The 22,714-nt window shown below is 39.6% G+C and overlaps 2 protein-coding genes across 4 annotated transcripts in view; one reads left to right on the forward strand and one right to left on the reverse strand.

Moving 5' to 3' along the window:
* The window catches only part of LOC134822073 (cyclin-I-like), a 48,767-nt gene extending 44,474 nt beyond the window's left edge, over positions 1–4,293 (forward strand). Inside the window, exons 7-8 of the mRNA XM_063832930.1 lie at positions 1,140–1,329; positions 1,435–4,293. Coding sequence (XP_063689000.1) covers positions 1,140–1,329; positions 1,435–1,607 — 363 coding nt within the window. The 3' untranslated portion in view covers positions 1,608–4,293. The remainder of the gene's footprint in view (positions 1–1,139; positions 1,330–1,434) is intronic.
* Positions 4,294–8,863: 4,570 nt separating this feature from the next.
* The window catches only part of LOC134822401 (uncharacterized), a 66,831-nt gene continuing 52,980 nt past the window's right edge, over positions 8,864–22,714 (reverse strand). Inside the window, exons 16-34 of one of the 3 annotated variants that reach the window (XM_063833446.1) lie at positions 22,492–22,648; positions 22,119–22,310; positions 21,827–21,974; positions 21,485–21,656; positions 21,189–21,321; positions 20,986–21,054; positions 20,642–20,757; positions 18,142–18,328; positions 17,886–17,953; positions 17,537–17,771; positions 15,690–16,286; positions 15,044–15,550; positions 11,100–13,355; positions 10,706–10,852; positions 10,613–10,669; positions 10,276–10,378; positions 9,960–10,036; positions 9,626–9,745; positions 8,864–9,417 (exon numbers count right to left, since the gene is read on the reverse strand). In XM_063833446.1, coding sequence (XP_063689516.1) covers positions 9,341–9,417; positions 9,626–9,745; positions 9,960–10,036; positions 10,276–10,378; positions 10,613–10,669; positions 10,706–10,852; positions 11,100–13,355; positions 15,044–15,550; positions 15,690–16,286; positions 17,537–17,771; positions 17,886–17,953; positions 18,142–18,328; positions 20,642–20,757; positions 20,986–21,054; positions 21,189–21,321; positions 21,485–21,656; positions 21,827–21,974; positions 22,119–22,310; positions 22,492–22,648 — 5,418 coding nt within the window. In that variant the 3' untranslated portion in view covers positions 8,864–9,340. Of the gene's footprint in view, positions 9,418–9,625; positions 9,746–9,959; positions 10,037–10,275; positions 10,379–10,612; positions 10,853–11,099; positions 13,356–15,043; positions 15,551–15,689; positions 16,287–17,536; positions 17,772–17,885; positions 17,954–18,141; positions 18,329–20,641; positions 20,758–20,985; positions 21,055–21,188; positions 21,322–21,484; positions 21,657–21,826; positions 21,975–22,118; positions 22,311–22,491; positions 22,649–22,714 lie in introns of all 3 variants that reach the window. The other 2 variants (XM_063833445.1, XM_063833447.1) reach the window with 2 other exon arrangements.

Raw genomic sequence — 22,714 nt, forward strand, 5'->3', positions numbered from 1 at the left:
AAGATCAAACTGGAAGAATCTTGTCTTATTCCATGAAATTAAGAAACCACTGGTTGAAAAAGCACGTACTTCTGAGAAAACGAATTTTGCTAGATTTTATTGCATGGTTAAGTCTGGTTGCACAAGCTGGATATTTCGAAATTTTCTACTGAATCCGCAAACTTGCATATCTAACATGTGTATTGGCCGCCGCAATACACCGAAATAAGATCGGGTTGCGAGAAGCCCATCGTTGCTGAAACCTGTTATTAAGTTTAAAACCTGGCTTTTGTCCACATGTTATGTCGTCTGATGGGGTGTTAGAAAGAAGCTGATTTAAAAAACTTACCTGTCAGCTTGACAGTCATCTGACAAATCTGCTGAGGGCGTCGCCTTTTGTCTTTTTGTCGGAGCTGCAAATCTGCAGTCTGTACCGATTATTCCATTTTGGAATGCGATCAGAAGTTCAATTTCCCTAGGACTCTCACAAATCTGATTTTCTTATCGTAATTAGATTTTCTTGCTCGTTGCTATGTTTATTCACATCTTGGAATTCCAAATTAATGTCGTAAATGGAACGCGCGAACGAAATAGTCTGATTGAACATCTGAGGTTGTTAACCAAGGTTGCGCGGCTCAATGGTTTGAATCTGTACCTCCAAATCTATTTATAGACTGATCGAGGAAGTCGAAGGTTCTCGAGCCGATACACTCCCATGTAAACAAGTCAACAAGAGTCCCGCTAATTAGATTACACACTTCCTTAAGAATTGTGGCTGGTGGCTATACTAGTGTACCACTAGGATCACTGGTGCAGTACAATCTGATCAGACAAATTGCATCTCAACTGTTAAGTTAATTTCCCTAGACTGAGAACAATGGCACTCTTCCAATCACGAGTGCCCATCCCTCATCCCTGTTAAATATATTGCCTCAACATGCTACCTAAGCCCGTCCAACAAATTCATTAAAACCATTTTTATCAGATGACAGATCCCTAAATGTGACCGACTTAGCCACCAACTTAGAATCCCCTTTACTGTAGACTGTAGCCACTTATCAGCGTTCCACATATCGATAAAACCAAGAAACTCGTATACAATATGGCACTCAGTATACACAACACAGTATTCAGCAATATTAACACTCTTCTATTTTCAGTCGTCGATCATAGCGTTATCTCTGATAACAGTCAGACTCTCTGACTGCCCAGTTTGGTCAGAGAAACTCCTCCCTCTCTTCATGGACAAGAGCAAATCCTCCCACGAGGATTTCTACAACTGTGAAGAGTTAGTGGAGGAGATGTTATACAGTATGAACAGCTTCGACATGGAGAGCAACCTCAACGCTTGTAAGTTCAAATCTAAGCTCTGTAATTGTCAAACGATCATCGCAAAATATCACAATTTACCCCCCACTCGACCACTCGACCAGACTAACCAAGACTTAATTTCAGTACCAGTGATGTACCGGAGGGACCACTCAGTGACCTTCGCTCCCATGTCCCTCTCCCAATCAGACCTATCCGCCTCAGATAACGACACTTGCACACCTCCCTCTAAGAAACCAACCTACGCGTCCGTCCTGACTCGCAGCCTCAACGACTCCATGATGTCCATGTCTATGTGAGGGTTGGGTATGAGATGATATGTACTGGTGGCATGATGTACTGGTGGTATGATGTACTGGTGGTATGATGTAGTATGTACTGGTGGTATGTACTGGTGGTATGTACTGGTGGTATGTACTGGTGGTATGTACTGGTGGTATGTACTGGTGGTATGTACTGCTGGTATGTACTGCTGGTATGTACTGCTGGTATGTACTGCTGGTATGTACTGCTGGTATGTACTGCTGGTATGTACTGCTGGTATGTACTGCTGGTATGTACTGCTGGTATGTGCTGCTGGGTCAGGTTTAGACTAGGGGAGGAAAGGTGTGCTTCTTGGTGGGAGGCTCCGTGTTATAATTGTTTTCGTGTTTTTGATTTCTTTACGATGCGTTCAGCGTGAATCGTTTGAAAGAGTTACAGTTTGTTTCCCAATTTCATCTATTAATTTCAAAGCATGTCAGAAATGCACAAGATATTTCTCGACAGAAAATGTTGTAAATAGTTGCATGCCAAAAATTGTAAATCGAGCTTTGCGTTTCTGATCTGCAATTTCTATTATAGTATACTTTGTTTAAATTTTGATTTTTGCAGCTTAGAAATATTAGTGACACACCCTGGTGTTATTTTAGATTTGGTGCCCATTAATTAAGCAATTTAATTAATTAAGCAATTTGATTAATTAAGCAATTTGATTAATTAAGCAATGGATACTTTTCGCAGTAAGTCATTCTTTGCCCAGGTCGCCCGACGTAAAGTTTGTCAAATTTCGAGCATAATGATAGAATATTCCCTATTCTAAATAAAAAATGTATAAAAGTATAAAACTTAACTTTTCGTTGGGCTGATCTTATTCTATCGATGATAATAATATCTTGAAAACTTCAAAAAGATTTTAAACATAATATATTTTGGATGATGATCATGCTAGGTACCTTATACTAAGCCAAACCAAACAAATCCTGCCATATTATCCGAAATGCACGATCATCATCATTATTTTTGACCTCGACAGCCGATTATATTCGAGCGGCTGCAGTTGTCATCAACCTTGTAGTATGATTACATAAGGGGTCGTTCACATATTACGTAATAACTTTTTGACCAATTTCGAACCCCCCCCCCCTCCGTAATGAGTTTTACGCATAGCTATGTGTTAAAATTACACTAGCGTAATCATTTAAAACCCCCCCCCCCCCCCCTCGGCTGATTACGTAATATGTGAACGACCCATAAGCTCTGTGCAAGTATTTTTGGCCCAATATCCGGGCTCTTATAATATTCAATTTTAAGTATAAATATGGGACGATAACAACTTTTGAGACCATGAATCCTGGTTTTCATGGTAATTGTGGTAAGATATAACTCAGCCTTGGTCACAGTGATGACCGGCTGAAAGTTCTGGATGCTTCCAGTTTTATCCGAAAAAATGTATAAATATGTATGTAGAATACTTGTGGGAGACTCTCTCAAACATTTGGTAGATGGTAGAATTCTCAATCCGTGTTACCGTCCCAGATTTAATAATAATACATTGTTGATATTAAAAACAAAAAAATTATAAACTTTTTAAATGTTATTATAAAGCCAAAAAAAGTTTAAAATTGACAAAAATCGGATTTGATATAAGTTTGAGTCATGGAATTTTTCGGTATGTTAGGAGTGGGTTAACTTTTAGTTAATTAACTAATTGATTGGTCTGCTTCGTTTACTGCTCAGGCTCGCTGGTAAATTGTGATTATATTTTTGTACCTAAAAATTGTCAGTTAGAGAAATGTGTATTGGTTTGAGGATGATGTAAAGGGTTATCATTAATTGTAGTATAGATGTGCATTATCATTTTGGAGCAAATTATTTTGCGTAATGCCCCAAATATTAAGTCTTTAGTAGGTATGATGATGTTTTTGATCTGTTCAGTTTATTACTCTAATTAAATAATAACCATATATTTCTAATCAGATTCTCGAGAGTAATAATAATAATTGTCACCCCTTACTGATTAGTGATTATGTTGGAATTCTGCTTTATTTTGATTAATTAATTTCTCCATGAATTTTCTTGGTTCCCGTTTGAATTTCGATTGATAGTAGTGTTTAAGTTGATGTTGAAGTTGATACTGATGTTGAAGTTGATACTGGACGGAGAGTGGCTGATTTTCTATCCCATGTCACCACTCCACCGCATTTATGTGTGAATTATTTTTGTCAGCTGAATTGGGCTTACATTTACTAGGACAGATTTGAGCCCCAGTATTCCTGTAGTTCTGATTACCAGTCTTATTAATTAATTAATTAGTAATTGATAACAAAGAAAACTTAGCTCGTTCTCGTTACCCAATACGAGTTTATTCGGTTATCTTTCAAGACTTAAGTGCATTCAGGTACAGACTACTGTGGTGAATATTCTATCCTAGTTCTTGTGAAAGCTCAACATTTTCTTCACACAAAGTGCGAGGCTTTTTAAATATGTAAATAAACAATGATATTATATACTGATTTGAAATGTGGCAATGTGTCAGCCAACTCTAAAACTTCCCTCTTTTTATCTGTATGATGAGGATTGTTTTGAATTTGTGGAGGGGAGTTGACTTGAGCTTGATGCATTGCTAAATATTTCCCATGAATATTATTTGTATCATATAAAGATGTGTAAAAACTATAAAAATTATATATTTGTTGCAAATGTATAAATTAAAATTTTCCAAAACTGTCGTTTGATTTGTCATGTTATATCAAGTACCAGTAAACTGGTGATTTTCAATTTGGCAAACCTTGTCTGGGAGTTTCACTTACATAGTTACATTATATAACTATTATAAACATTATTATATAACTAACTAATATTGCTTCATAAGTTGTATATAAATGTGACTTTTGCGGTTATTTTAAGCTAAAATTCAAGTTTCTGGGAGCCAGTTTCTACGACCTTCCTAGCTCAAGTTACCAAAATCCAGTATAATTTCACCTATGGAGTATGGTTCTCCCTGATTTCGTTGTTTAGGTTACCCCAGCCAATATTGGTGTATATCAGGCCAGGTGTAAAGTATTCTTGTTTAGTAATAATTATATAAAATACTCTTGTAATAATATAATAAATACTCTTGTTGCTAATTCACGGCTTACGAATTGTAATAAAGCTTATTAAATGGGAAAAGCGAGCGACCGATTTCATTCTCGGTATCAATTTGCATTTGCGGACGGTTCCTCAAATTAATATCATTTTCTTTTGTTTGGAAAAGAGAGACACTGGCAGCGGTTCACTCTACCCATGATTATGGGTTTTGGTCAAATATCATCTCTTTTTGATTATAATGTCAGGATAATTTACACAGTCGAAACTTCATTAATAAGGAGATAATTTCAACGATTTCGAAATTCTGCCTTTGAAAACGTTTCCTTGTGTTTAGGTAGGTATATCTGTCGATAACCGACTGAATATGGCACTTTTTACTCATTCAAGTTGGCATTAAATTCATATATAATGCCATTTAAATATCGTGAAAAGCAGAATATATTCGAAATCACGAATAAGCAAAATTCTCACCTTTCGCACGTGCAAACTTTGAGCGGACGTTACGTGCGTATACAATATTGAATCAACGTAAATTTTTGCATGGTGGTATTTAATATACAGTTTGATAAGCATGCAAAGTTTCAGAAGATTTCAAAAAGTACTTGGATCACAACGGGACTCCAAAGTTGATAAAAATCGTGAAAATCAAAAGTTTTAGTGATTTTAGCTATTTTAAATCAATTTGGGCGAGTCCCCACGTGTGCAACTTTTCGATTTTTAACTTTAAAACTAGCCTTTAACACAATTTACACCTTTAAAAAGCAAAATTGAGCTCCACAACCCAAGGGATGGCCCAACACCAGAGAATACTACTTCACAACTTTTGTGTTTTTATAAAATTATTCTTCAAAAAAGCACTAACTTCAATAGCAAATATCTTTATGAAGGAGCAAGCTAGAAAAACTTTCCGGTAGATTTTGAGAATGCTTGAATAATTATCTAAGCTATAAATGCCCTCAGATTTTGAATAAAATTACTCCTCAATGGTGTAAAATTGATTTGAAAAGTTGTTACTTTGTCAAAATCAAGTTTTAAAAACACTTAATTTGATGACGTCATCAAGTGATGATGATGACGTTGAATTATTTTTTAATACAATGAAAACTGAAGTACAAACAATTATCTTCAAGACCTGCGGTTCAAAATGACTGTATCTTTTATACTTTTGAATCTACTGACACTTGAATTTAGGTTATAGCTACAATTGACTGCCAATTGACTGCCAAAGCGTCTAGCTATAGATAGATATACTTCACGACAATCTGTTGTAAAACAGGGTTTCCAGAAAACCCACTTGCCGATACTGCTGAAACATGAAATTTTGTTTACAGTCGATTTGGACAAGGTCTAGACGCCCTGCAAAGATCTCTAACTCAATTTTAACATGGTTTTTAAGGCACCTGAATATGGCGATTTTGGGTTTTTTACCTAATTTCGTATAACATGCTGGCGCGTATTTTGCGCAAATTTCTTAAAATTAAAAACCTCCACATAACTATTTCTTATTCCTGTCATCTTTAACATTGAATTAGAATGTTTTGAACTTAAATATACCTGCTGAACTACTTTCGATGAGTCTTAATGCCTGGAAAACAATAAAGGGGATATATTATATTTTTTATAGTATAGGGGGTAAATAGTGTTGTGAATATAATGGCAACGGTTATGCTTGCCAGCATTGTGATATTATATTAATGAAGGAAAACAATACCTGATTTTGGTTTTTGAGTTTGGTCATACTTATTTTGATTGTGTTTCATTAATATTTCTCTTTTTTCAGATAATAGCAATAATTTAAGTATTGACTGTATCTCTTATTGTGATATTCGAAATATGTAATCCTCAAATTACTGTAATAAGTTTAAACCCTCTTATTAAAATGTGTTGTACGGCTTCGCATGCACCCCTCCGCCGGGCCGGCTAATATCATTGCTATGTGACATAGCAAAGACACAACAACTAGTTCATAGTTACCATACCAATACCTTACACCATTGTTATTCGATGAACTTCACACTTCACATGTCGTGAGCTCAACTAACCACCTCATTAACCGATTCTCGGTACCCAGCTGCTTGCTACCGAGTCAGCTCTGTTACTTCTCATCAATTGTTCCCAATCAGCACATGAAATTAGTTGTTGCTTATTTATATTACAGCTACACTACTCATGTTCAGATATTGAGTAGGTTATCCGAGCTCGGCAGACAGTGAGACAGCATCACACGATCTTCGATTTGAGACCAAGACCAAGCCAATAGTATACAAAATGAGGGAGATATTGGACACTTTGTGAAAATGCTTTACGAAGCTGCCACGCCCTACACAAATGAACTACTACTAAATGTCCGATCTAGTAAACTCCAGACTCCAGAGTGCCCACAGCCCAGGTTATACTCTTTAATTTTATAGCCCCTGTAAGTGATATATTAAAGTCATTATTGTAACGGTATATTTAATTAATTTTAATTAGAACGGTATTTATGACGTTCTCAAAGATTTCTTGAGTAATAAACTCTGATCACTTGATTACCTTTTTTTCGTTCAGTATTACACTAATTGCATACGTTGCTCTTTTCTTACTCTCTTATCTTAGTGCTTATCTCTGTTGATTGTAACGTGCAGCTACAGTGGTTTGTGTATCACCGTGTTACACGACCATGACCATCCCGCCCAGCGAGTATGGTGAAAAGGAGATCAACATGTTAAGGGGTGACTCAGTTGAACTTCTCAGCAAGGCTATGAACGAGATGGAGATCACAGCAATTGGGCAACTATCCCCTTCGCGCGTGAAGAAGATGAACAAGGACACTGCGTGTGCCTTGTTGCACGAGGCATTAAGATATTTGGAGGAGTTCACTGGTGTCGTATCCACGGACAACAAGATGGCCTCAAACTCAGTTAAACATCTTATGTTCGAGACACAGGAGACCATCATTAAGCTGCAGTCAGAACTACTAGCCTGCAAAAATGAACAGTTGGAATCGTTGCAGACGTCAGTTAAATCGTCAGTCGGAGAGTCTGTCAAGGCTGAATTCCAATCCTTCAGCTCGGTATTACAGGCGAATTGTCCAGAATCTCAGAAGCCTGTCAGTTCTGAAATGATCAAGAAAGCTGTGAAAACTGTGGTACAGGAGGAAGACCGAAACAAAAATCTGATGATTTTTGGTTTATCGGAGCAGGACAATGAGGAGCTCAGCACCGTGGTCAGTGAAGTGTTCTCAGCAATCGGAGAAAAACCCAGAATCGAAGCTAGTAGAGTCGGAAAGCTCAAACCTGGCAAGGCTGTGTGACCAGTTAAAGTGACTGCGGCAAGTGCAACAATTGTTAATCAGATTCTCGCTAAATCGAGAAACCTGCGAGCAACGGAAAAGTTTGAAACTGTTTTTATCAGCCCAGGTCGATCTCCAGAACAGAGAGCCAAGCAAAGAGAACTCGTCAGGGACATGAAAAGACTGGTAACTGAGCAGCCTGATAAGCTACACTTTATTTGTCATACGTTGTATGACCCGCCGCGCACGAAGTGCGCGGCTCCCCCTGTATCGTCAGGACGATAGTGAAACGACCGTGGGGGTCGCAACGTGATACAACACTTTATCAGAAACGGTGCTATAAAGAGTACTGATATTGATAAGACTAATAAGACTGCAGAATGAGCTTGTGTGTTTTTAATAATTGATTATTATTAGTGTATTCAAGTTTTTGTTGTGTGGAGGATGTTTTAACTCACTCTTGTGTGCCCAGTCTTGCACTGTCAGTATTTCTCGACACTTTGAGCACACAAAACTGTCAGTTTTCGCGACAATTGTCAGATTTCGTTTTCAGTTCTGTCAATTTCAAGCGCTACTAGCTCTACTACTAGTAGTCTACTTCAGCTCACATTAAAGGGAGTTTTCGTCGTGCGTGTAGCGCCCTTCAAGTTTAACTTGGACGGATAGGATTTATAAAACTTCTGATTATAATATTTATACTATATTGTATTTTGTATTTATGTATTTTAGTAAATGGTCATTAGAACCACCGGCACCGTCCGGGCCCAAACAGGACACCCTGTAGCTGTTTAATGTAAGTTAAACTATAACAATGATATAATTATAACGGTTTACTTTGCGAGACCTCAGACCCCTGTACCATGTATCCAAAGATACTGACATGGTAATTGTAATAATATGCCCTATGAACGAATATAAATGAAACGAGCTGCATTGTTATAAACAATTTAGATGGGTTGTAAATTAACTTAATAAAGTTTTATTATACTGGATAACGAGATTTTAAAATAGCTTCCTACACACGTGTAACTATAGTGTAAGAATTTAATCACGCCCGGCCGGCTGCGATACAAAAAACACAGTTATTAATATACCTATATAAAAAATAAATTCAAAATTGAAAAACTAAAAAATCCATTATAAATTTATTGATAGTAAAAAATATAAAACAGTGGAAAGCTTCATAGCATATATATTTGAATTTTAGCACAATAACTAGCTGGTTTTATTCATCAATCCTCGTATTATAAACATCAACGTTCTCAAATCTCATGCTCGAATCGCTGTTGCTATTTAGGTGGCTACGTTATCTCTACACACAGTTTATTGTGCGTGAAGACACATCTCAAAGCAACTTCTAGTTAATGGATATCATGGTTGGTGACGTCACGGTCAGTCTTGAATGATTTTTTAAAACTGCTCGTCTCCGAAGACTAGATCCCATTTCTGGTTACCTTTGTTGGTTTCTTTATAACCGGTAAGTTCCTCTGGAAACGGTTGTAAGTTTTAATTATGTGCATGGGTTATATAAAATATATCACAAATATTCACTGATTTGATTTTGAATAAAATATGACAGATAGCACTGAAAGTTGTTTCTTTGACTGACCAAGACTTGAACTGAATTGTTGTTCAAAGTATAGATTAGATTATAAGCAAATGTACGATATCACTATATCAAGCAGCAAATCTTACGTTTGAAGTAGTCGAGATAGTACGGAGTTGGAGCCTTGCCCTTCTTTCCGGGTCTCAGAACGTAGAATCTGGGGTCACCAGCTGCGTCGTTGTCTTGATACCATGTTTGGGTAGGGTTACCTGACCGAGGGGTAAATTTAATAAATAAATTAAGTTTAAAATAAGTTAATTAAGTTAAGATGAGACCACTTAAACCACGGGAAATGAGAATATGAGTAGTGGCAGACACAAAGTCAAATATACATGTGGTAAACTTGAGGCAAATAAATGGTTTATTTATTATTTTTCTCGGAAAGACACGACTACAAATACAAATAAAAAGTTAATTACAAACCTTTGCATTCCTTGAGTCGGATAACAATGGTTCCTCCATCAATAGTTTGAGCAAGACACTGATCGAAAGCTAAACTCCTGAAAGTGATGGTAGATTTAGGTAAAATTAGATTAAAACCTGCCTCTAAATAATTATTCCATACTGAAAAACTAATGGTTAAAATTCAATTGAATCTAAAAAAATCTTGCAATGAACTTTTAACAGCACACAATTGCCAATCGGTTTCAAACCTTAAGTGCAAATAAACAGCGAGTGCAACCAACCATGATCGTCACTATTTAACAAAGTAATTTAATTTAGCAGTTTTAAAACCCACCTGATTGTTTTATCCTCCATCATTTCAAACATAGCGTTTTCATCGTCAGCTTCTACGTCTTTTCTAACGTTGACAGATTCAGGTGCCTGTGCGTATACGAATCCTGGAGGAAAACACATTAGAAGCATGAGGTAAAAATAACTTTTGAAACAACAGCTCTATCGTACAGAAGATCTAACTAAACCGGGTAATCCTCAAAATATATAATAAAGTTCTGCTACTAGAAAATATAATACATTTTCATATTTTTCTACGAGTATTTTGAAAGCTATTTATATTTTCTTGGTTTTAAAACTTATTTAGTTTTAATTGTGAAAGACTCAATAATATTTTGTACCTCGCTTTTCGTTGTATATTCTCATATACTCGACAGTTTCTTGTGGGGTTGTGGTAGGCGCTGGTCGGGTGGTGCTCTCTGGGGTTGTGGTAGCTGGTCGGGTGGTGCTCTCTGGGGTTGTGGTAGCTGGCCGGGTGGTGCTCTCTGGGGTTGTGGTTTCAGGCTGGGTTGTTTTCACTGGTGTTGTGATAGCTGGGGTGGTAGCTGCCGGGGTAGTTGGAGCAGGTGTAGTTGGTTCCTCTGAAGAGTTTGAGGATTAAAACTTCTATTTTTTAAGTAAGTAAACTCGTGTTTAGTCCGACAGTAAAGTACCTGACACTGTTTTTAAATGGTGTGTCGCAATTTGGTATAGACTGGTTACGCCTAAATGTAGGCGCACCGCTCTAGGCCCTACTCTCTACAGCGTCCATGTCAATTAATTTCACCATTGCAACTACTTAACAAACACAATCGAAACCTCACAACTAATATATTTGTCGAAACTGACCTGAAAAGACCATGATATCTCTAATGATAGATCCCTCGTTCTTTCTTGAGACACAAGCAAACCGAGCTCCATCCATCTCCATAGACAGTGAAGACTGGACGGACAGAGTTGTCCTCACTGTACCGTTAGCGAAGGTCTCAGAAGATTCTTCCACTTCAGCGTCTCCCCAGATCTCCATATCACGAGCTTCGTAGCGTGCACTATCGAACAGCATTTCGAATGTTTCGTCAACGTAGGAAGCATAAACTGAGCAAGTGATGCTAGCAGATGATCCTTCAATAGCGTTGTCTCCCTTAGGAGCGTAGAAAGTAAAAGTAACGTCTCCACACTCCCGCATCTCTGCTGTGGCATGAGCTGAACCCAACTTGTGGTCTCCGTTGTGATTCAGACAGAAACAACCAATACGGCCATTGTCTGTGCATTGTCGTTTGGCGAAGGTACCGTCGTCGTTGCACTGTTCAGTGTAACTGCCAATTCCTTCCAGAGCTTCAGAGATCTGTCTTTCGACCACACACTCGGACCCTGAGAAACTATCACGGATTTCATCTCGTTCTTCCTCGAAACAGGCGTGTTCACTAATGTGATGACGTTCTGTTCCCTCAAGATGATCTCCCCATTTGTCGACACAGATACAGGTTTCTTCCTCTGACTTGCTGTAGCCCATACACTGCTGCACAAAGTACATTCCATCATCGTTACACGCAACATCCTCATCACCTGACTCTTGAAGTTCAATACATCTGACGTAGGGTACCTCCACAGAGCCACACTTTCCTGCCTCAGAGACGGGGTGCTCTGTTCCCTCAATCTTCTCGCCAGTTTCTTGGTCGACACAATAGGCGATGCTTCCCTGGATCTGAGTCACGAAGTACACTCCGGTACGGACATCACAAACTACTACATTGCCGAAGCCTTCACTTTCCGATTGAGCTTGGTAACAGGCAGAATTGTCGTGAATTTCTCTGAGTTCTTGACAGTACTGAGCTCCAGTAACTCCTCCTTCAGTTTCGATCAGTTCTTTTCCATTCTTATCAGCACAGTAGTACCTGGAGCCCATAGACTGCAGAGACAGGTACCTACCAAAGTCATCACACTCTGGACGAACCCATCCAGGGGTTGCACTAGGAACTATCATTTTCTGGTAACAGTCTGATCCCTCGTACATATCCCTCCTCTCCAAACAGTACTCTTCAGCTACAACATCTCCGCCTCGTGGTACTTGGCTGTCTTCTAGCTCTCTGCCTGTCATGCTCTCAGCGCAGTAGCACATAGATCCGCGACACTGTGTGTGATGGTATTTACCGTCCAGTCCACACTCAACGATGAATACACCAACCCTGCCAGATTCTCCCTGATCAGCAAGAGCCTCGTATCGCTCTACGTAGCAATCAGAGCCCAGCAGGAGGGTGACCTCACGCTCACAGTCAAAGTCGTCTCCTATGTTGTGACGAGTCTCGGGTAGTTCCTGACCACTCATTGGCTCAGCACAGTAGGATTCTGATCCCTCGGATTGGGTTGGCATATAGAAGCCATCTACATCGCACTCAGGCACATATCCTCCCACCATCATATCAGGATCGTTGTCATCCATATCAATGGCCATTTTCCTCATTGATGGGCATCTTAAAGAGGCAGCCATCTCTCGTTTTCCCATACAGATCTTGTGGAGTTCCTCCATATCCAGCTGTCCTCTACCATATTCAGAATTAGAGAACTGCTCGCCATGCTCGTTGGCACAATACATGACTGAGCCTCTAGCTTGTACACTGTAATAATGTCCATCATCTTGGCAGTTAGGGACGAAAACACCCACCATCAGGTTATTACTGAAGTGATGTCCTCGTGCTCTCTCCTGGAGACACTTGAAGTTTTCTTGTCTGTTTGCAAGAAGCTCCACACAGAAACGTTCAGCTGCCTCAGCTGCAGCCTCGGGGAAGGTTTTTGGTGTGGAACCGTCCCAATAGAGGTCCTCAGATCCCATCTCATCGACACAGTAACATTCACTATATCTAGTATATTGCACAGGATGGAACTTCCCATCAGCTCTACAATTTACATCTTCTCCGTCCTCCTCTAGCTGCGCGCAGGCGCCATATTGAGCCATCTCTCTTCTAGAATCACAGTATTCCGATCGTGATATGCTCAGTTCCATGAAGAATGATGCGTCCCGGATAGAGTCAGGAATCATTTCACTCTCCTCGTTCTGACACACGCACTCATTTTCTTCATCGTCCATACACTTGTAGTTCACGGAGCCTGGGAGAATTTACATTAATTATGGCATATTCTTGGGGTATTGTCATAACGCCATTTTCAAAACACGAAAAAGTCTAAGTGTCTCAGCGCATTTAATATTCTAATCATGGCAATTTTATTAACGATAATAATCATATTGTATTGACTTGTACTGGTTCGACATTCGACAAAATACACATAAAAAATTACAGAATTAATTGTTAAAGTGCTAGGATGCGAATGTGCAGTGTGTATGTGCGATTTAACAACAATATTTATGGTTTTTAGTGAAACAAGTGCGTCAAATACTGTAAGAGGTTGAATGAGAGATTGAAAAGAAAATATGCCAGGAAGAATCATGCAAATGGTTCATAATCGAACCATTTAACTCATCATTAGATAGAAATTAACCGTCATACTTACAGTTGTACGAATTAAAATATCGCTTTATTGATTTGTTTATGTATCATTTTATTCTTACTGTCATACCATGAGGCTACATTTCGCCAATTATCCTCAACACGTTTCATGCATGATTGAGGAATAATAGTAAATATAGAGTACTCAAAGCATTCCTACCTTGACCTGTGCCCTAATCTTTACCTAGTGACTAGTCCTGTACCTGCCTCCCTAACAGGCTCCCTAACAGTAGTGTTACCTAGTCCTGTACCTGCCTCCCTAACAGGCTCCCTAACAGTAGTGTTACCTAGTCCTGTACCTGCCTCCCTAACAGCCACCCTAACAGTAGTGTTATCTTTTCCGGAAGGAACGTTTAATATTCAGCTCCTACATTTTCCTGCAGGCTGTACTTGGGTTCTTATTTATATCGAGTCTGATGACCACGTCATCATTACAATAAACAATGACAACTTCATTCTTCTTTTCGCTCAATCTCCATATTTTGTAAGAATCGTGCTCCAGAAGGGTAACGTCCAAGTTTTTCCATCGGCTGGTACAGTAATCCACGCTGTATTTTGGGAGATTGCCAAACTTTATCTTCAGGTTTCCCGTTACACGGTGGAAAGAAAGCCACTTTCCGAAGGTCTTCCGAGCTGAATTCAAAGTTGGTTCCAATCTCTAGCCAGTTGTTCTCGAAGGTTAACCTTATCAACGTGTTACTATAATTGTTAATTTTGGGAGCCCTCTCAGTCGAACCTGAAACTGCTTGTGAAAATGTTAGTGGTACTGGCTAATGACCAAAGAAATTAAATAAAATCCTGAGTCGCAAATCACCACGAGTTTTAATATTCAAATAGGGCCGTTTGCCAGCGGTTGGCAAGTTACTACATATTGCAGAACTAAGCAATGGTGTCTCAGATTCTGACGAATAAATTGAATTCATCAAAAATATTCTTAATTTTCAGATAGTAAATCTGGATACTGGTACCGGTGGGAAGGTGGAACATCCCACAAACTTAATCAATGGTGCTGAGTGCAGACTGATAAGATAAACCAAAGATGCTCCATCTTTCGGATAAATCATTCATGTCTTTAGTAGGAGTCCATACTTTCATCGAATGAAGCTTAACAGTTTCATTTTTATCAAAAAGATATATCGTGAAAATCATGCGTAAATTTTTGAAACTTGCTTCAATTATTAAGGATCGTGTTATCAGAGAAAAACCGGCTGGATGGATGCGGTATTTTTAGTGCGAACAAAATTAGGTAATAAAATGCGAGATGTATAACATCACCATCTTTCGACTTGCCTCCCTTCTTTCCTTTTCCTTTTCCTTTTCCCTTTCCTTTTCCCTTTCCTCTCTTTCTCTTTCTCTCGTTTTTCCCTCCTCGAGTTCTGACCCATCTGTATCCATAAGACGCATTGTCTTCTTCTGAGAACTCTAAAGTTGCTGTGTCTTCTGACCACATTTCTCTACAAGCGGGCTTTGTGCTGTCAGCGAATGAAAAGTTGATGACTTCCGTTCCATTGCACTCAACTATTATACGTCCGTCCGTTTTTGTGATTCTCCAGATATATTCACCATCTATAGCTGATGGCATGTTGAATTTTTCTTTCTTGTTCGTGCAACCCTGAATAAAATAAGTCGCCTGAGCATCAAGTTTTATTTTCAGATTTCCAGCAGGATTTCCTCCATGAGTTAGGAATCTCACACGAATTTGTTCTCCAGATCCTGGCGGGGAAATACATCCGATTTCTAGCGGTGTGCCCTCCAAGTCAAAATCTATCCAAGAGCCGCGCACTACAGTTATCATATCTGAAAAAATTAGGTCATAACGCAAGGAACAATTCTCATGAGTCGAGGAGTAAGCACTGGAATTAAGAATTTTGAAACTAAAATCAAATCGATGTGTCTAATCACAAGCAGGACGTTAATTAAAACAACATGTTCTCACCTTTTGGACCTTCAGTTGGTTCGGTACTACCGAATGTAACACTAACAGTATCTGTTACGGAGTTGTCGGTGGTGGCAGTTCCTTTTTTCATTCCATCGGAATCTGTTGTAGCTTCACTAGTAACTCCGTCAGTCATTGGAGAGGTTGTTTCGGAATCTGAATCGGTGGTGACAGTTCCTGTTTCCATTCCATTGGAATCCGTTGTAGCTTCACTAGTAACTCCGTCAGTCATTGAAGAGGTTGTTTCGGAATCTGAATTGGTGGTGGCAGTTCCTTTTTCCATTCCATCGGAATCTGTTGTAGCTTCACTACTACTAACTCCGTCAATCATTGGAGAGGTTGCTTCGGAATCAGAATCGGTGGTGACAGTTCCTTTTTCCATTCCATCGGAATCTGTTGTAGCTACACTACTAACTCCTTCAGTCATTGGAGAGGTTGTTTCGGAATCTGAATCGGTGGTGACAGTTCCTTTTTCCATTCCATTGGAATCTGTTGTAGCTTCACTAATAACTCCTTCAATCATTGGAGAGGTTGCTTCGGAACTAGATTGAGTTGTTATAATAGGGGATGGTGCTGAATCTGTTTGATCATCTTCATCTGTAATAAAATGTGAGGTTATTTTATCCCACCCTAATGAGTGGTTATCATTTTATCAGATCTTCATACAGACCGGTCAAATGATCTATGGTAATATGCTGAGGAATAAAAATGTTAACTGACGAATCTTTGGAGATTAAACTTTGTTGAAGATCCCCCGTCACTAGGATAACAGTAATTTTAAAATAAATTTATTTTCATAAAGTTCTGTTACAATTTTCGTTTGATCCTGTTTTGTAGGAACTATCAGCACGGAAGCGCGTCAAACAGAACTTCATATGAAATACGTCGAGGATGTAGCCACGTCTGTTGGATTGATAATGATAATAACTAATTAGTTATGATAATTGATATGTTTAATTTGATATGTGAATGTTTGAATCTTACCTGACCATGTATAGATTTCCTTATTTATACCACCTCTTTACTCGAAACCTTTTTTATAACCCTCAACCTTACATTCACCTTTTTTTTATCTAGACACTTATTTTACTTCGGAGTATTCCAACAGCCATATTGTTACACAAGTGCAACCAGCCAATTACAGGAAGCCGAAGGATTTGTTTTTAGCCAGTGACGGTTAAGGTAGTGTGTACCATACTTTCTTCGCCCGAGACTTTGCTGCAATGTGCAGCTCCTCATTTAACCCTCACACCCGATTTCTCGAGTATTCGGCTGAGTAGACCGGGGGGCTGCATAGACCACTCACGATCCTTAGCTGAATGTCAACGACATTCACCCCACGACCAGGCAGGCAGTGGGATTTGAACCCGCAACCTCACGATTGCAAAGCTGGCTAATCAACTGCGCTACCTGGCCGCAACAAAACAACACTATGGTATTTTGGTAAAGATCCCTCTATTATTGAATATCATATCTTCACAGGTCTACCGTCGAGAGATGGAAAATAATTTTCATATCGTCTGGTTAGGAGGTGGAATTGATGGTGATAACAATTGAACCATACCAACCCCTGATATTTGTTCTATGAGAGCACAGTTTAAAAGACTCATTACCTTTACATGAATTTAAATGAAAGACAGTAAATGGTGCTGTAAGATGGTGATAACGAGCCCCACTATTAGCGATAGTGAGCCCCACTATTAGCGATAGTGAGCCCCACATTTTAGCCGATGCTTTATGAATGCTTGATATTGAAGGTATCAATTATGATAAAAATTCGGTGCTGCACAGGGGTCAGGGAGCATGTCATATTGACAAAACTCCCATGATCCTCATCGTAATCCTACCAACTGGTGTCGTAGTCTCCATGTATGAAGTGCTGGCATCTCCAGTTGGTGTTTCAGGGCTCTGGGGTGACCCTTCGGTGGTGGAGCCTTCGGTGGTGGAGCCTACGGTGGTGGAGCCTCCGTTCGTTACGATGGAGCCGTCAGTGGTGAGGTATTCTGATGGAATCTGCTCTTCCACGGCAGAAGCACAGTCGTAGCTGTCTTTATCAGCAGGGAGGTGATATGTACCTTCAATCTGAAATTTGGATATGAACAAACAAGTTGCAAGCAGTAACATAATTTACAGGTAATTTACCTATCTCAATCTGAAATAAATTTCAATAGAGTGAATGAAATGTTTTTGATTTACCCTTGCTCCAGTCTCTGGCATGACACAGTAGCATTCTTCATCGTTACATTGCTGAATTTCATAGTTGCCTGAGTATTGGTTTGGTAAGTAATTGTGGGTTCAATGCATTAATTATAATTCTACAACTTTTAAATTGATTCCTAGTACTTGACAAACGACAAATAAAAATAGATAGACAATAAGGTTGCAGCCTTCATATCAGTTAGTGTAAAAAGTCTGTTCCCTGTCAACCAACAAGGAAGGTAAAAATCATTACCTATATCATTACAGTTGTGATAAGGCAAGCTCATATCATCCTCTCTTCCGATGAAGTTGAAAGAGAACACTCTGCTGCGGCAGTCTGATGGGAGGTCTTCATCGAAGTTATCGCAATCCTCGGCGGCTACACAACGTCCAGCTTGGTTCTCAACTGTTCCATCGGGGCACTGACATCCGATAACACACTGAGGGTGGAGCAAGGTTTAGTGTTAACAGAGTGATAACACACTGAGGGTGAAGCAAGGTTTAGTGTTAACAGAGTGATAACACACTGAGGGTGGAGCAAGGTTTAGTGTTAACAGAGCGATAACACACTGAGGGTGGAGCAAGGTATAGTGTTAACAGAGCGATAACACACTGAGGGTGGAGCAAGGTTTAGTGTTAACAGAGTGATAACACACTGAGGGTGGAGCAAGGTTTAGTGTTAACAGAGTGATAACACACTGAGGGTGGAGCAAGGTTTAGTGTTAACAGAGTGATAACACACTGAGGGTGGAGCAAGGTTTAGTGTTAACAGAGTGATAACACACTGAGGGTGGAGCAAGGTTTAGTGTTAACAGAGTGATAACACACTGAAGGTGGAGCAAGGTTAAGTGTTAACAGAGTGATAACACACTGAGGGTGGAGCAAGGTTTAGTGTTAACAGAGTGATAACACACTGAGGGTGGAGCAAGGTTTAGTGTTAACAGAGTGATAACACACTGAGGGTGGAGCAAGGTTTAGTGTTAACAGAGTGATAACACACTGAGGGTGGAGCAAGGTTTAGTGTTAACAGAGTGATAACACACTGAGGGTGGAGCAAGGTTTAGTGTTAACAGAGTGATAACACACTGAGGGTGGAGCAAGGTTAAGTGTTAACAGAGTGATAACACACTGAGGGTGGAGCAAGGTTTAGTGTTAACAGAGCGATAACACACTGAGGGTGGAGCAAGGTTTAGTGTTAACAGAGTGATAACACACTGAGGGTGGAGCAAGGTTTAGTGTTAACAGAGTGATAACACACTGAGGGTGGAGCAAGGTATAGTGTTAACAGAGTGATAACACACTGAGGGTGGAGCAAGGTTAAGTGTTAACAGAGTGATAACACACTGAGGGTGGAGCAAGGTTAAGTGTTAACAGAGTGATAACACACTGAGGGTGGAGCAAGGTTCAGTGTTAACAGAGTGATAACACACTGAGGGTGGAGCAAGGTTAAGTGTTAACAGAGTGATAACACACTGAGGGTGGAGCAAGGTTTAGTGTTAACAGAGTGATAACACACTGAGGGTGGAGCAAGGTTTAGTGTTAACAGAGTGATAACACACTGAGGGTGGAGCAAGGTTTAGTGTTAACAGAGTGATAACACACTGAGGGTGGAGCAAGGTATAGTGTTAACAGAGTGATAACACACTGAGGGTGGAGCAAGGTTTAGTGTTAACAGAGTGATAACACACTGAGGGTGGAGCAAGGTATAGTGTTAACAGAGTGATAACACACTGAGGGTGGAGCAAGGTTTAGTGTTAACAGAGTGATAACACACTGAGGGTGGAGCAAGGTTTAGTGTTAACAGAGTGATAACACACTGAGGGTGGAGCAAGGTTTAGTGTTAACAGAGCGATAACACACTGAGGGTGGAGCAAGGTTTAGTGTTAACAGAGTGATAACACACTGAGGGTGGAGCAAGGTTTAGTGTTAACAGAGTGATAACACACTGAGGGTGGAGCAAGGTTTAGTGTTAACAGAGTGATAACACACTGAGGGTGGAGCAAGGTTTAGTGTTAACAGAGTGATAACACACTGAGGGTGGAGCAAGGTTTAGTGTTAACAGAGTGATAACACACTGAGGGTGGAGCAAGGTTTAGTGTTAACAGAGTGATAACACACTGAGGGTGGAGCAAGGTTTAGTGTTAACAGAGCGATAACACACTGAGGGTGGAGCAAGGTTTAGTGTTAACAGAGTGATAACACACTGAGGGTGGAGCAAGGCTAAGTGTTAACAGAGCGATAACACACTGAGGGTGGAGCAAGGTATAGTGTTAACAGAGTGATAACACACTGAGGGTGGAGCAAGGTTAAGTGTTAACAGAGTGATAACACACTGAGGGTGGAGCAAGGTATAGTGTTAACAGAGTGATAACACACTGAAGGTGGAGCAAGGTTTAGTGTTAACAGAGTGATAACACACTGAGGGTGGAGCAAGGTTTAGTGTTAACAGAGCGATAACACACTGAGGGTGGAGCAAGGTTTAGTGTTAACAGAGCGATAACACACTGAGGGTGGAGCAAGGTTTAGTGTTAACAGAGTGATAACACACTGAGGGTGGAGCAAGGTTTAATTTTAACAGAGTGATAACACACTGATTTTCTCCTTGCTAAATATTTACGGCTGGTTGAACATTCAATTTAAAGCTGGATGGTTCCGTGCAGATCAACTCTTAAAGCCGAATTAGAACTGGCAGAATAATCTTGTAGCTAAACTAGACCAGATATTAATAGAATTGACCAAGTATCAATTTTAACCTGAAGTGTGCAGACGACAGGAGGATTAAACATGTTTTCGCAGGTGGCAGGGCAAGAGCTTCCGCATTCTTGGAATTCCTTTCCTCCTTGTCTTTTGCATTGCTCCTTCTCACGGGCTGAAATATTTCGATTTAGCTTATAATCAATCTATATTGAAGTTTAATTAAATCTTTTAATTTGTCGGATAGATTGCATACTGCATTGGAAAATATCGACATGAATTGTGATTTTTGTGTTGAGTTTAAACTTAAATGTTTAAATCTTGACATGGCTGTTTTTATTCCTCGTTCTGTTCGGCTATGGCGCCTTCTCTCCGTATCATAACGTATTTAAGTGTTACTTACGACAAATGTAGTTGTCTCCGACATCCTCTTCCTCAATTTCTCCATCAGCTGAGACACAGTAGCATACGCCTGAAAAGTAACATACCGATCATAACTCGAATATTGAGTACACTTCTTTGACAGATGCAATTAGATAAAAATTCTACATAAAAATTATGTAGATTTGTTTTAACTCTATAGGACAACTTGAATCAATTTCATACCGTCGGAGCCGCATTGTTTGGCAGCATATTCAGTCTCATCTCTCTCATCACAGATTGGAGGCTGCTTGTTCACAGCTATCGCTCCTTCAGCTACAGCATTGCAATCCATTCCTGGTACTACGTTTATAGATGGCTGTGGTTTTATAAGGTTAAAAATGAGTAGAGAATAAAGCTCACTTTTATGAAAAGGTTTATGCACTTAATTTCCGACTTTGAATAACGTCAAATCTGTTACTATTTAGTTTTCAGCTTTTACAGACTAATGATGATTTTCAAGTCCCCAAATCAAGACCCACCGGGCAGAAATCATAACGAGATTGGCATTTCTCTTCCTCCTCATTATAGTAAGGTAAGTGGTAGGGACAGCCACAACCTTGAGAACACTCCGCTTCATCAATATTGTCATCACAGCTAGCGAGATCAAACATACAGTTCAGATATAGCTGATCTCCTGGACATTCCTCTATTCTGGAGGGATCGATTTATCACTATTCATGAAAACCTTTTTAAAAAGACTGATACTTCTATGCAGAGCGAATTTAGTGATAACGCCAGCAGGATAAACCAAGTTATTGATCAATAGGATCCGTTAGTCACTTAATCACTTATAATCAAATGGAAGTTGAAAGAGAACTAACCCGGGACACTGGTACAGGTGCTCGATGCTATGATGATGCTGTGGATCTGACTCCCCCTCATCATCAACACACATGCACACACTTCCTACACACTGCCGAGGGAAGTACTTGTGTGGCTCGTCCTCCATACAGACAACCTCGGGTGCTCCTGTACAATTTGTGTTAACACATGGATATATTTTTAATATTGGTGTAAACAGATGAACATTTTTATCAAGTTTGTTTTAGCAAAAGGGTACAAACAAGGGTAAAACAAGAAATTTCGTGGATGCAGCATGCATAAATGTCTTACCGAAGACGAAGTTATCCTCTAGATGTTCTGCCATAGCATCTCTGATACCTTCGCAAGTTAACCTCATTTCCTCAACAGGGCACAGATCACAAGCTGGTTTACAATGACGGATCAGATACTTATTCTCGCACAGACCTCGGTCAGCCCATTGTTCACATGTAGGATTGCCGTTTTTACAGGTCTCCAAGTTAGCTGAAAATAGGTCAGGTATGAACTTTCTAGTTATTCCATTTTCTTTAGGTGTTTATTCATGGCGAAACCAAAATTAAAACTTAATACGTCATATTAAAAATCAATCATCAAATATGCTGATGCCTAATGATTATGGCTCTACCGAAATTTACATAACACATTTAACGGCTTATATACTCACGTCCCATTTCAGTAATGTTAAGCTCATTTCCTTCGAAGAAGTTATCAATGATAGTCTGGAAGCTGAGTATGTCCACACAGTCCGCTTCAGCCACACACAGTCCTCCTTGTAAGAAGGGAGTGTCTTCAGGACATCCACATTTTGGGTCGTGGCATATCTGCGAGATATTTGCATAAAGGGTTGAACCAGTAATTTTTGGAATATTAGGCTGATTAGAGATTTA

This window comes from Bolinopsis microptera, chromosome 10, assembly GCF_026151205.1.
Source record: "Bolinopsis microptera isolate Bmic1 chromosome 10, MBARI_Bmic_1.0, whole genome shotgun sequence".
Classification (NCBI taxonomy): domain Eukaryota; kingdom Metazoa; phylum Ctenophora; class Tentaculata; order Lobata; family Bolinopsidae; genus Bolinopsis; species Bolinopsis microptera.